At 44.4% G+C, this 14,921-nt stretch overlaps 1 protein-coding gene across 2 annotated transcripts; it reads left to right on the top strand.

The window, feature by feature from the left end:
- The first annotated feature begins 563 nt into the window (after positions 1 to 563).
- wdr45b (WD repeat domain 45B) lies at positions 564 to 14,229 on the top strand. Of its 2 annotated transcripts, none has more exons than XM_062414148.1 (10): positions 564 to 970; positions 2,114 to 2,188; positions 3,799 to 3,900; positions 4,447 to 4,534; positions 7,808 to 7,902; positions 8,110 to 8,300; positions 8,419 to 8,504; positions 9,780 to 9,881; positions 10,007 to 10,128; positions 11,774 to 14,229. In XM_062414148.1, the coding sequence occupies exons 1-10, from the start codon at positions 904 to 906 to the stop codon at positions 11,878 to 11,880; spliced, it is 1,035 nt and encodes a 344-aa protein (XP_062270132.1). In that variant the 5' UTR covers positions 564 to 903; the 3' UTR covers positions 11,881 to 14,229. The 2 variants fall into 2 exon arrangements, with proteins under 2 accessions (XP_062270132.1, XP_062270133.1); XM_062414149.1 differs by lacking the exon at positions 564 to 970 and adding an exon at positions 1,013 to 2,033.
- Positions 14,230 to 14,921: the final 692 nt, after the last annotated feature.

A 14,921-nucleotide genomic window follows, 5' to 3' on the forward strand; every position in this document is an offset into this window, starting at 1 on the left:
TAAATTGTATTATTTATAAATCGTAAATGGGCCTGACGTACGCGAACGTATCCGATGGTGATGTTGTGTAGTCAAGGCAGCTTCAAACCTCCGACTCTATCAATACTTAGCCCTTTAATCTTTTTTGGGGCCAGCGCAGCTTGTCAATTAAATCATAAACTCTAGTCCAATTGTCTTTGACCACAAAGACTATGCACTGTGATGCACTGATCATTAAATTGTCCACTATGGGTTCTGATCAGTTTAAACCTTTCTTGTATCAGTGCTTGTTTCACACGTTTATTATTTGTGCAGTAATGACATGCATGCACATATATTATTATTCCCCATACTTCTTATTATGTGTTTAGTAATGTAATACATGCATATATATTGTTTTCAGTTCTTCTGCCATAAATGTGTGAAAAACAGGTGACAGTTTCAGTGGTCATAGATCGAAGCAGGCTCTAGATAGTTGCAAAGGTGAACGATTTCACCTTTTCCAAGCGGGCCAGTAGACCTTTTCCAAGCGGGCCAGTAGACTCGCTCAGTATCTCATCCTCTCTCTCTCTCTTAAACCAGCCAGTCTGTCCGTGTCTCTCCCTCTTTCAAACTGAAACAGTCTCTGGATCTGGCAGGAAGCACGCAGCACATAATCCAAATTTCTCGAGAGGAGTTTTCTAGTTCCTATTTTTGACCGTCAACGAGGATAACACATGATTCCGCAGTAACACTTTTGCTCAGATGTGCCGGCGGAGCACAGCGTAAACTCCCGGCGCTCCTGACTGCTGACAGGAACCTCTCTGTTGTTTTCCTTGTCTCTGCCCCGCACACTCCGGAGGAATGGTAGCGAGTTAGCTCGTCACACTGGACACGCTGGATTCACTCGTTAACGCCACTGCTGAGGGCTCGGTTGAGAAAACAATGAATTTACTACCGACTAATCCTCACGGCAATGGGCTCCTTTATGCAGGATTTAACCAGGATCACGGTAAGAGGCGGCGCTGTCATGCTAGTTGTTCTCCTCCCGAGCAGACATTGGCAGCGTCGCGGGTGCAAGGCTAATGGTGCTAACCCGTTTACTTATCATAGAATTCATTCACCACATCATGTAACAACCACAACCTTGTGTTTAACATGATTGAAAACAACTCATGGCAACGCCGTAGTGGCGCTGAACAGTTTGTAGATGCTAGCTTTAGCTGTCATGTAGCACCGTAGCTAGCCAAAGAGCTAACGTAGCCTTTTCATTTTCAGTCAGCGGTTAAGGCAGTAAACTCGCTAACGTTGGGTCAACATGGCACGGGTTGTTAAATAAACGGCGAATTCGTTAAGCTGTTCATTAGTATGAACCACTCTCAGGTAGCTGATGAAAGGTTACTTGGCCAAAAGCTAATGTTGGCTAAATTTCCTCGACTGTCATACGTGCCTTGGTTAACCCAGGGGCTAGCATTGGCTAGCTAACAGCTAGTTAAGCTAAGTTTGACAATACCGCTGTATTGGGCTCATTTTATGTTATATCTTTCCAAAATAAACTTACGCGTATTCAGATTACCGGGCTTAAGAGGTACGGGCACACCTGTATTCGTCGGTAAGGTTACAACAACTGTTATTCAAATGATACGATCCTCAATTTACACACCCACACATTCACACACGCCATCAAGTATTTCCCTTCACCGACTGTCTCAGTAAACATCGATGCAATGGACAATAATAACTACAGTAATGTGGTACAGGTGCTGATCAGCCGTTTAAGAAGTGACACGGGTGTAACGTTATCAAGTGACCGACCACCTCACATGACCCCTCAGAGAAACTATGGCTGCCGACATCAGCAGTCTCGTATAATCCCCAGCAGAAGTTAATCATTTGTTCCATGATCATGGTCAGTCCTGTGGTTTTTAGAGTGTTGATCATTCTGAACAACTGCACCGGGGTCTGTGTTGTCCAAAGACAAAAAAGGCTTCACGTGTCATCACTGCCATTACTGTCAGGACTGGTGGTGTGTGGGTGATATCATTGGAATTGGATTGCTATGGCAAACCCTCTTGGTACTACAACACATGTCAATGCTTTTTGTAGTTGTTGGTTCATGTCTGATCGCTGCTCTTGTCTTTGTGCTCATCTCTAGGATGCTTTGCCTGTGGAATGGAAAATGGATTTCGTGTGTACAACACCGATCCTCTCAAAGAGAAGGAGAAGCAAGGTAACAAAGTCTTTATCATTGGCAGATAGAAAACATTATTCCAAGTTAACAGCCAGTAAAGTTAATGTATATTATTAATACGTAAGTTTAGTTTAAAACTGAAACTTTTGACAAATTGAAATGTGATCAATTTTCTCTTATAAAACAGCAAAAAGGCTGTAATGGGGGCTGCATGCTGCCGAAATAGAACAGCTAACTTAACAATAGACAATTTATAATAACAACTTTAACCTGAATAACCAGAGGCAACTGAGAACTTACCTAGATGACATGACACATACTGTCTGTTGTAGTTGCTATGTTATTATTAGGCTCATATTCATAATTAGTAGCAGAGTGATTTAGGTTAATTGTCAGGAGATCAGCAAAGCCTGTGTTTGTGTCTCTATCTGTTCACTACGAGCCTTGTATGGTTCACATAATTGTGCTTTTGTATTATTCAAGTATGAAAATTATTGGGTTGGTACATATAGTTTTAATAAAAATAATTGTCTATAAGGTTCTAATAACACAGTTTTTAAAGATCATTAATATGCAATGCTCAGCAGTCGGCTTAAAAGCCTTTTTTCTTTAAAGCCGAGTGCAAAGCAGTGCAAATCATTAAATATGGAGAGATGCAAGAGGAAGTTAAAAATGTCTCTGCCACAGAGTGAGTCATGGTGGCGTCCAGACTGCCCTCAGTCAGCTTTGGAGGATAGAGCAGTATAAACTGTGACTTGGCTATAATCTCGGAGCCGTCCTCCACTCTTTCCTCAGCTCAGCTTCTGATGCTGCTGCTCCAGTTGCTCTTCGTCACCCTCGTGTTCCTCAACCTCTCATGGCTTTTTCTGTGCTCCTGCCATGCTTACCCCGTCTTTCTGACTGGGCAGACTGGATTTGAAATCATCATTGTCAGTTTAACAACATATGACAATACAGCCTAATTGTTCCATAATCCGAATTCCAGGTATACCTGTTCCAAAAAGCACTATTCCCAAATCCTGGCAGGTTTAGCAATGCAGTGACTCTTGTCCTTTGCTGAGTTTGGATTTATTCAAAGTGACTTTGGCCCAACGAGAGGGTTGAAACTTGGTTGTTATTGGCCAACATGCCCAGTCCCAAGACACACACATGCAGCATGCATTGTGTTCACCCTGGTAGTAGGCAATCAGTAAGGGATTATAAAAAATGTGTAGACTTTTTCACCCCCCCCCCCCCCCCCCCCCCCCCCCCCCGGCCACCGATGCAGCAGTCGATGTTGGACATCCCAACTCTAATATGCTTTTCCCTATTTGTTTTGGCTATCATTTCGATGGATGGCCAGGTTTTATTAACTCTCCCTTGGTTTACTTTTGAGTAAACTCATTCAACTACTCATTCTGTGCTGAAAGCATGTAGAAACTCTTTGCTGCTGGTGTTTGGCAAGTTAAACACACAGAGAGGCCAGTCTCACTCTGTCTTGTCATTATGGTTTGCCGTCTCTGGGGAGCGGAGTCATCACAGAGGAATAAAAGAAGAGTAATTATAAGAAGGGTGCAAGCACAAGCACACTCACATGTCATATTATCTGCATTTTCCTCTGACATTGATAAACAGTCCTACCTGTTATTAATATTACCATTAACTTTCAGAGTTCCTGGAGGGCGGAGTTGGCCACGTGGAGATGCTGTTTCGGTGTAACTATTTGGCACTAGTGGGAGGAGGGAAGAAACCCAAGTATCCAACTAACAAAGGTTTGTGAAGCCTACTTATGGTATCTATTCTGATACAACAGCATGAGTAGAAAACCGACCTGAAGGTATTTAATGGTCTTATATAGATTAGTTTCCTTTAGGGCATTTAAAGTCTTAATCTATGTATACGCATATCTTATATAAATTATTTTGCCTGTCATAGGCAGTGATGTTAGTTCTTCAATATTGAGCATTTGAAGACTAAAAGAGGGAGAGTTGTGACTGTGGGTTCTTTTCTGGTGGAGTTTCAGTGATTATCATCCAACTTGAATCAAACACAGTCACTAATCCACTCTGCATGCACATGTGTTAATTCAGCAAAAATTATAATTAAACAGTCCAGGTCATAGATTGAATTAATCATGTCTGTAGGAATTATCGATATCGACAGCCAGAACTACTGATGTAGTTTAAAAGGTTGTCAGAAGGTCATAGATGTAACTTGATTAAAGGGTAATCACTACAGAACCTTCTGTTAAGTATTACACTTATTGATGTGATTCAGTTGAATGTTTAACTTATTATTATTTTGCTTGGTACCTGTAGTAATGATCTGGGATGACCTGAAGAAGAAGACAGTTATTGAGATTGAGTTCTCAACAGAAGTTAAGGCAGTGAAGCTTCGACGTGACAGGTAACCAACTTTGTGCTGCTTCATCTGTACAAGAATCAGCTCCTGTCATTTTGTCAGTGGAAATCATTTCATTAATCATGACAAAATAGGTGTTGTGCAATGCATTAATGAGTAGATGGGAGGTTTATTCATCTGACACCCACGGTGTGAAGATATTTTTTTTCTCTAGGGCAAACTTAATCACCTAACAGTATTGTGGCATTCTTCTTTCGTGTATCGTCTTCATATGTCCAACTTCGTGTCGTGTAGCCACTCCCTCGTCTCAGGTCCCACTTGGAAGAGGCCCTCCTCTGAGGGTGGTCTATGCCGGGGACAGGTGGTGATGATGTGGTCGGCAGTCTGCTCAGGCTCCCCGCACTCACACGCTGCACTGTCTGTTAGGCCCCACTTCTTCATGGACGCTTTGAAGCAGCCAACCCCTGTGCGAAGGCGGTTCAGGAGGGTCCATTGCCGGCGAGGTAGATCTTCTCCCTCAACGCCACCTCCAGGATCCTGGATGTAATGGTGTAGGCGTGTCTGTCCTGCTGACTCCCACTCCTGCTTCCATGCCGCTGCCAGCCAGGCTTTGGTTGTCAAATCCTCCGGGATGGAAATAAGCATCTCTTGTGCGGCCTGATTGTATGGGTGGCGGGACTTGAGTCTGCTTGGAGGTGTTGCCATGGTGGTGGTTTCATGGAGGAGGTGCCAGCTGTGTTCCTGGGCTTTCCTTGCCAGGGCGAGGGTAGCAGCCTCTCGCCGTAGGCCGGCTGGCGCTATTCCTGCTAGGACTGGCAGGTAGGACACGGGGGTGGGTTTCAGGCAGCCACTTATGATCCGGAGGGCATTGTTGATGGCCGTATCGACCTTCTTGGCATGTGGGCTTCTACTCCAGGTTGGGGCACAGTACTCAGCTGCAGAGAATACGAGGGCTTGTGTGGAGATACGTAGAACCTTTGCCGAGGCCCCCCAGGTTGTACCAGCTAGGCGCCGGATGAGTGAGACCCTTGCTGTTACTTTAGCCCTCACTTCATCCAAATGCTGTTTGTAGGACAGTGTCCTGTCTAAGCGTACGCCCAGGTACTTTGGGGACTGCTGGAACTCCAGGGGTTTGTTGTCCACTGAGATCTCCAGCTCCCTTCTTGCTTCCCTGTTGCAGAGGTGGAATGCTGCTGATACAGTCTTTCCCTTACTGAGCTGCAGTCGCCAGCTTCAAAGGTAGGCAGCCAGGACGTCCATGTCCTGATTGAGACCCTCTTCAACCGCCTTCCATGTGGGCCGGTGTAGCATGATGGCTAGATCATCCGCGTATCCATACCTTCTAGATGTCGTCCCCGGTAGGTCAAAGATGTAGATGTTGAAGAGCATCGGTGAGAGGACAGACCCTTGTGGGACCCCGTTTCTCAGCCTCCTGAGCCTGCTGCGCTGGCCGTCACTGGTCTGGAGGATGAAGCTGCGGTTTGACAGCATCTCCATGATGAAGTTGACCATATGACGGTCCGGGATTGTTCTCAGCAGCTTCAGGTGGAGTCCGCGGTGCCAGACGGTGTCGTAAGCAGCAGTCAGGTCCAGTAGTACCACCCCAGCTTTGGTTTTGGCGTGGAAGCTGTCCTCGAGATCTTGTGTGAGAAGGGTTACCTGGTCCACTGTAGACCTGCCCCGGCGGAAGCCAGCCTGTTCCCTCGGTAGCTGTGAGTAAACTACTGGCTCAATTCGGCTGTGTATCATCCTCTCCAGGATTTTAAAAGGGACGCACAGCAACGAGATTGGTCTGTAGGACTTGGGGTCATCCGCAGGTTTGTTGGGTTTCAAGAGGGCTATGACAGCGGCCTGTCGCCATGCCCTTGGGAGCTTGGACCTCCGGAGGCACGCAGAGAAGAAAGCACACAGCCAGGCGGATGTTATTTCGCTCTGGTGGATCACAAACTCTGGGTGGATGTTGTAGGAGCCTGGTCACTTGCCTTGTTTGAGTTTGGCCATAGCGTCCTTGAGCTCAGCTGGTGTGAAATCTCCTGACAGGTTGGCATTGACCCTGGCTGCCCTAGAGAGACTGGATACCTCGTGGGATGTTGAGCGGGCAAACTCTTTGTAGCCTCGTGGTATGGTTTTCTTCGCTGCCCCTGTCAGCACTTCACAGTAGGCTGCATATGCAGCATCCACATTAGGAGTGTCTGGGTCCGGGAGGGTGACAGATCTTCTCTCTGTGTCAACAGAAAAAGCATGCCAGTTGGCCTTCCGGAAATTCCATCTTTTGACAGGCTTCCCTGCGACCGGCTGCACCAGTGATGGTATTCTGATGACAGACGGTCAGTGGTGTGATCGGGGGAACCTGTCAATGACCCTTCTCTCTGGCATCGGATCCTTACTGTGGAACACAGCAAAGGCGAGGTCTGGGTTGGTGAAGGTGTTCCATCTGGAGGAGTAGAAGCTTGGTGGCTCTTTGGGGTCAAACAGGAGATGGGCGTTGGCATTGGAGGCCCACTCGCTCAGCGTCTCCCCATCCGGTGTTGTGTGGGAGTATCCCCAGTAGGTGTGCTGGCAGATGAAATCCCCGGCGTAGATGGCGGGTGCTGGGGTAATTGGGAGGGCCGATGTGGACAGTACACATGGTGGGGGCTTGTACACGTTCACAACCGTTGTTGTCTGTATCCTCGTGGACATCCACTCGAGACTAGCGCCTGGAGGGGATTGGCCTGTGGCTGTCCAGCTGAGGTCAGACCTGACAAAGGTGACCATCCCGTGCTGCCTGCTGAGGATGGAGCCGGCGAGGTGGAACCCGGGCAACCTGAGAGTCTGCTTTTCCACTGTGCGTCTCCTGAAGGAGGACGGCCGGGACTTCATGGGAGTCGGCGAGGTGGCGTATGATGTCCAGTTTGGTGGTGGTGAGGCCCTCGACATTTAGCTGGAGCACTGCCAGGCCCTGGCGCTCGATGGTCTGGATGGCTGCCCGCCCTGACGTGAGCTTGCGTCCCCCCGGCCTCTTGCGCCCTGATCTGACAGCGTGACGATTGGGTGGCGACATTAGTTTCATGAGCTGGTCTTGCACCATATCTCATTACTTGCAGGGGAGGCCGCGTGGAGGCTGTCGTCTTCTCTCCCATTGAGACGAGGACACACGGTGACAATGCAGCCTCATCAGTGTTTTGTACTTGGCATTCAAAATCTCTTGATCCTCTTGTTGTCAGTGGAGCTGCCTCTGTCTTTATCAATGGAGCTGTCAGAGAAGTGGTAATCAGAAGATTTCCATGACTTGTAGTTACATTTGTATCTTGAGTGTTTGTTCTCATCTGTTCCTAGGATTGTGGTGGTCCTGGACTCAATGATCAAAGTGTTCACCTTTACCCACAACCCCCATCAGCTGCATGTGTTTGAGACCTGCTACAATCCTAAAGGTCAGTTCACTCTCCAAGACCTCATCATCCACAACTACTCTATGACTGATTCAACTTTCAAATGTTTCAGGTTAATGCTGCAGCCAGGGAAACAACTGGCTGCAGCTTTAGCAAATATTTGGAGCCATTAAATAACTTCTAAGTCATAAACCTATAAATGATCAATTATAACCGGCCCGTTCCTTCTCTTTCTTCCTTTCTCCTCAGGTCTGTGTGTGCTGTGTCCTAACAGTAACAACTCTCTGCTGGCGTTCCCCGGGACTCATTCAGGCCATGTGCAGATAGTGGACCTGGCCAACACAGAGAAGCCCCCAGTTGACATTCCCGCCCATGAGGGGTCGCTCTGCTGCATCGCCCTCAACCTGCAGGGCACAAGGATAGCTACTGCATCAGAGAAGGTATGTCATACCAAGACCCTCGATGTGAATAGAGAAAGAAAAATGCACTCTGGGACCTTTTCAGTTTTGTGGTTTGTTTCTTTTGTTGCTGACTTGTGTCCAATCCGTATTTCCACAGGGGACTCTTATACGAATTTTCGACACGTCTGCAGGTCAGCTCATACAGGAGCTGAGACGAGGCTCTCAGGCAGCTAACATTTACTGGTGAGAACCGAGCAGCAATGCTTCTGACATCTATACATCTGCTACACCAAAATTAGTGTGTATACATGAGTTTTTTAAACGTGGCTAAAGCTGGCGATTGAACACACTGCAAACTGAAAGGCACTCTTATTTCCCTGTCTTGCCCAATTAGTGCATTCACACGGGTGTCTTGTTTACATCACTACCCTATTGAGCCACAGCCGATTGATACCCTTGTCTTCTGCAGTCATTTGACTCAGGATTGAAGGGAGATTGTATTAATTCCCACTGCAGACAAAAGCCAGATGTTAGTGTGTGTTAGTGTTTTTGTCCAGTGGAAAAGGAGCTTTAGACAAACAAACAGACATTTTGTTCATATATATATCATTAGATAAAAAAACTTAGCAAGAGAAAAATATTTTTTTGTGTAGATGGAGATGATTGCTGCAAGCATCTGTGGATTTAAAAAAAAAACTCAAGGCAGGCTTCACTGGTTACATTTGCTCCTTCAAGCCTTTCTATGACCTTTGTCTGAGTCTTTCCCACAAATATGTGAAGTATATGGACAGATTGCAGCTGCAGTGTGAATTTGTTCACTAAACTAATGGACAGTCTGAGTGCTTCACTCCAGCACTTTGTCAGATGTATGTTTGAATTACTCTTGAAGATTGGCTGTGAGATCCCCTACATATGCTCCCATTGTTTTCAAAAGACCCATGAATTAATCAGTACTCCTGCTTACAACAGTTTCTTATTCTGTTGGTAAAAAACTCGACCATCTGCAATGTGTAGCGTACCCTCTGAAATGGCTGCAACTGGCAAAATGAATGCTATAAGAGGGTCACCTGATCAACAGGGCTAGGGTCAATAGGCCCACTTTTACTATAAAGTGGCAGCTCATGACCAGCGAAAGAGGATTTCAAAATAAAAGCAAGGTTCCAGCGGAGTCATAAAGTCAGTGAACTAACTCGGTCAAAGTCCCTTTATTTACTGAATGAAGCAATAGTGTGTTTGGTATTTTTATTACTTAAAAAAAAAAAAAGTGACATTTTATCTCCAAAAAGTTTCATAATCTAATTTTTTTCGTTTGCTACCATTGCCTTGGAAACCACTGCACTGTATGTTAATAATAATTTTATAATAATTCTACACTCACTATGGTAATCCTGCCCGTGTCACACAAATTAAGCCTGTTCTTTTATGTGTTGATCTGAATAGGTAATTGGTACACAACTGCTTGTATTGTCCTTGCTCTTATGTCTTTTATCTGCTTTGTCCCGTGCTTTGTCATCCCAGCATTAATTTCAACCAGGATGCGTCCCTCATCTGTGTGTCCAGTGACCACGGCACAGTCCACATCTTTGCTGCAGAGGATCCCAAAAGGAACAAACAGTCGAGGTCAGTTTCTGAAATAAATAATAATTCAAACCGGTCAAGCAGCTGAATGAATTCAATTACCAAAACAAAAGTGTCGATATAAAAAGTAAAATTTGTGTCCTGGCTGCGTGTCCCTCTCTCCGCAGCTTGGCATCGGCCAGTTTTCTTCCCAAATACTTCAGCTCGAAGTGGAGCTTCTCCAAGTTCCAGGTCCCCTCAGGTTCTCCCTGTGTGTGTGCCTTTGGTACGGAGCCCAATGCTGTCATAGGTGAGTTCAGTTTGGACTGTGATGCTTCCTTGATATGGCTCATGAAGCTCTGTTATTGACTGTTGTCTTAACTTTAATTCTTTTTACCGGAGGCTACAACAACCTGTCTGGTGGCTCATTTATCTAGCTGGTAGAGTTCATGATAGATAGATATTTAACATATATAAATGTTCCCAGATATCTCCAAAAGCTCTGCTGGGTTCAGTACTATCAGTGATAACTAAAATTATAAACATCAGACCATATTAAGAGATATAATAGAATAATGTGAAGCATTTCGTAGGAGTGTGCAGAATGTGTATTACAGCTTTTTCACATTGTCACAGGACAAAAACAGATTCCAGTCTAAATGTGGCGGGAGACAAGCTGTTCACATCTTAGAGCAAAAACAACAAATGAGAGAGACACACTCGGTTGTTATAGAATTAGGTCCAACCAGCTCAAAAGAATGCCGTCTATTACATCAGTCATTTCCATTACACTTCTAATGTTCAGTATTTCTTCAAAGCACTTGTGTGTATCTGTAAATTCATTCATTTTGAGATCACTGTAGAAGCTGGAGTTTGACTTGCTGTGGTGTTGTCCTGCTGAACTCCGGATAATATCCTGTAGTTTTTGAAGGGGCTGTGTGTGTGATGGGAAATGTCAGAGTGAGAAGTTTTGGACATTCTTTAGGTTATTTTCTGGCCAGCCCCCTCTTTGAAAAAAGAATGTCTGATTGAGCCCAAATGAGAACTCAGAAGATAATCTGAAGGTTTCACCACAAGCGAGTGCGTGTGTTGACGATGTTTTTACTGAAAGTATACAAATATCTCAGGATAAAAGACTGGTGCCATACACATAGGAGACGCCGACCAAGATGTCAGCTTGGAAAAGACAATACGATTGGTGTCGAATTGCCGTAAACAAAAAAACTTTATCTGTGTGTACCTTATGTCCTGCTTACCAAACCTTTCCTTAGCTGAATGCGCTGCAGACTTCTGTGTTGTTGTGAACGTGTCTTAACGGACAATCGGCTGCATTGTGCATGAGGAGTGAAAGGCAAACAGACCCGTTCTCTGGAGTTCACGTTTGAAAACAACTTTATTTATCTGACAATGTGCTCAAACTATATTTGAACAACAGAACATGTTCTGGTAAGCTGGGGGGTATTTATCGTCACTGCTGTGCTGAACATAGCAGTTGGAAGCGGGGATGAGATCAGAGCTTGCATCTCCAATTTGAACACTGCATGTTTCTACAATTACATAATTATCCATTATACAGGAGTTGACTGTCTGAACTGAATTGCCATCACTGAAAGCTGAAGAACTTCTGTTTCCTTTGATATTCTCTCCCGTGGCCTCATTCAAATCTGATCCCTGGGATTTTATTGCCCACAGTGTCAAACAATGTATTAAAAATCCAAGAAACGAGTTTCATCGAGTACAGAGATTCTTGGCTTTGCTCGAGGTTTGAGATGTGGATGGTGAAAGTCAATTTTCATCTTTGGTTCACTCAATAACATCATCTTAAATGACGTTTGAATATGATTCTTCCCTGTCACATTCTTATAAAAACCAGACTCCCCTTGTCCTGTGTGTCTCGTCTCTGTTTGCTGACTGACATTTACTCTCTTTTGTCTCTCCCTCTCTCCGCCGAGCAGCCATTTGTGCTGACGGCAGCTACTACAAGTTCCTGTTCAACCAGAAAGGGGAGTGTTCCAGAGACGTCTACGCCCAGTTCCTGGAGATGACGGATGAGAAAATCTGATCTTTGACCCATCTGCAGACCTGCTATTACACCGCCTGTTCTCTCCGGTTTCTTTTTTTCAGTTGCGTTTACATTTTGGAGGAGACAGGAAATGTTCCCCGTGGCACTTCTCCTTATCTTGACAGACTCTGTGACGGAGCACGAGATGAAGGGAGGACAAAGAAAGAGAAGCACAGACTCTGGAGGAACTGTTAATGTGGACAGATGGAATCACCAACAGGGATGCAGACTTTTGTCTCACAGTCTCGTGAGGACTGTCTCTGGACAGAGGGACACACACACGCCGACTCTATTCCCCCCCCAAACACAACAGAAAAGAGGGAAAGTTATTTTTTTGAAAGAACGACAGCTTTTTAAGACGTCTTCCCAGGAATTTACAAAGGATGGCTATTTTTTATCACATAGATGATTCTGATAGTTAGAAGGATTGAAAATATTAAGATTTTTGTCAACTAACACCACCTAACTATAGGGAGTGCCTCTGAGACTGGAGAGAATCTGTATGTGTGAACATATTAATGTTGTCATATATACACGTGTGTGTTTGTGTATATACACCGATGTACCATATTAGGCGTTTGCAAAGCAGGATCAGAACGAGGTGAATGGTTTTCTCCACCTCTGCCTTTACAGTTTAGGAACATTGGAGCCACGCTAGTATTATTAGATTTTCTTATATTCACTGTATAAACACAATGCGCCAGACTGAACTTCTAAATACCTAGAATTGTACAAAATATTAGCAAAAAGAAAAAATAACATGTATTTTGTTTCTGTCTTCCTTCTTTTTTTTTTTTTTTTTCATACGTTGTGCAATATGTGTTCTGAGATGCTTGTGAAAGTTGAGTGTTGTTTCCGCCCACATAAGAAAAGCTTAAAGAAACAGTTAGACTTTTATTTGGAAATGTGTCTGCTTCACTTTCTTGCCAGCTTTTGTCCGGATCAAACAAACGAGAAAGAATGTGGTTAGTGAGCTTTAGAGATGATAAGCTTGCCTCCCTGTTTCCAGTCTTTATGCCCAGCCAAACCAGACTTTATATAAAGATGAACGACACGTCTCCACTTCCTGTCGATGTACGGATATTACCCCAAATATCGGTGCCGCCATCTTGCAGTTTTGACGTGATTTGGAGCCGGAGTCTGCGCTTCAGTGATGGTGAAATTCAGCCGCAGGATTGGGCTGCTTCACGCCTTCAACCGATCACAAGTCAGTCTCAGCTGTCAATCATGTCATTTAACAACATTCTCTAAATCCAACCATGAACACTTGAATATACATCAATGTGGTGAGAAAATGACAGAACCCAAATTATTTGACGAGTATTTTGACTTTTTAGTTTGATCAGCATCAGTCCCATCTGCAAAGATGGAGGAGGCAGGGTTTATGACTTATTCTGCAGCCAACCACCAGGGGGCGATCCTGTTGATTAGGCTTCACTTTCAGGAAGCTGTCACGTCCTCCATCTTTATATACTATCTTTGAGCCAAATCTAGCTTAAATGTTCAGTGTGTAGAATTTAGTGATGTCTAATGGTGAAGTTGCATTTTGTGGTAAAGACGTCACTATTATTTTATTTTTCAATTCCTGCAAATAGATCCCTTTCACCTAAATCTCACACACTGAACGTTTAAGCTTCACATTTCCAGACATGATCTTACCTCTGGCAAGAATGTGACTCAGCTTATCTATTCCAAACTACCGAACAACTTCTTTAAAGTATTTGTAAAAGTTGAGTTGGTTCTTCTACCTGAACGGGAAAGCTTCGGAGCCAAATATGCGCACGCTTCCATCCTTCATCACAAAACTATAAAGAACAATCGGTTCGAGACTGCACTTCATGTATGTTAACACACAAATAAGCCAAGATGATTCAATTGAGAACCTCTGATTAGTGATAAATAGTTCTCTTGATACACTTTTCATCGACCGGTGTGGCTCTCCAACAGTTTGTCCTGAGTCACATGTGTCTGTGAACTTCTCCTCCCTGCTACTGACACCATCCACACTTACTCATGTAAATCAGGGAATCTGAATCTGCTCTGTGGAACCCAGGAGACGAGTGTGGATCCACCACAGCATGTACGCAAAACTGTTAATGTGTTGTTAACATAGTGTTCATTTTTTTGTTGACTCAGTGCAAAGAACACATCACCTGTGTGTTGCTCTCTACATCAGATTGTACACGTGCAGGCTTCACTTTTGTTGAACACACACACTCGCAGCACACAACCACAGTGGGGACGCTGCACAAACTGAAAAGCCAACCTGTTTCTGACACACTCAGAATGATTGTAAAACCTGCGTGTAAACTTGTGAATAAAATTTAACATCTGCTTTTACAGTTAAAATTCATGGGATCTTTCATCACTGGATAGAAGTGTAGTTCTGTCCAGTGTGTTGAATTGAATCATCTTTTTCTAAGCTAATTTAACAGTAAATGGAATGTATCTTAATAGTTCTTTTCCGGGCTTGGTTGATCACTCAAAGCTCTTTACAGGACAAGTCGCACACACACATTCATACAGCGCTTCTTTAACAAACACTTTCTACTACACACACAGCCAGCACCTATGAGGTGTTACCCTGGTAGACTGGTATGAAGGGTTCAGCATGTGTGAAACAAACTCGGACCGCGTGGCTGCATCCCACTTTGTGTTCTCAATGAAATTATTTGTACCATTCGAGGCAACAGCTACCGGATTCAAGTGCTGTACCTTTATTCCATTTTATTTCTATAGCATCACATCCCAACACACCTTGTCTCTAAGTCTCTCAATTCAAGATAGATGCTTTCTTTTATCATGAATATTGTTTTGATGTTACAAGTGACATTTATTGCACTTCTGTCCGACCTGGGAGAGGGATCCCTCACTTGTGACTGAGGTTTATGTGGTTCTTCCCAGTTAAAAGCTTTTTAGGGCAGTTCTTCCTCACTTTTGTCGAGGAAGTCACATCCTGTACAGATTGATACGCCCGATGGGATAAATTTGGATTTGTGATTATGGGCTATACATATGGGGCAGCTGTGGCTCAGGAGAGG

The sequence above is a fragment of the Platichthys flesus genome, chromosome 20 (assembly GCF_949316205.1).
Source record: "Platichthys flesus chromosome 20, fPlaFle2.1, whole genome shotgun sequence".
Lineage (NCBI taxonomy): Eukaryota > Metazoa > Chordata > Actinopteri > Pleuronectiformes > Pleuronectidae > Platichthys > Platichthys flesus.

Bases quoted from the DNA above. Each gene is read 5' to 3' on its own strand.
- wdr45b (XM_062414148.1), top strand. From the start codon at position 904: ATGAATTTACTACCGACTAATCCTCACGGCAATGGGCTCCTTTATGCA. The intron at 971-2,113 runs GTAAGAGGCGGC...GCTCATCTCTAG, and splicing joins AGGATTTAACCAGGATCACG to GATGCTTTGCCTGTGGAATG. The intron at 8,301-8,418 runs GTATGTCATACC...GTATTTCCACAG, and splicing joins TAGCTACTGCATCAGAGAAG to GGGACTCTTATACGAATTTT.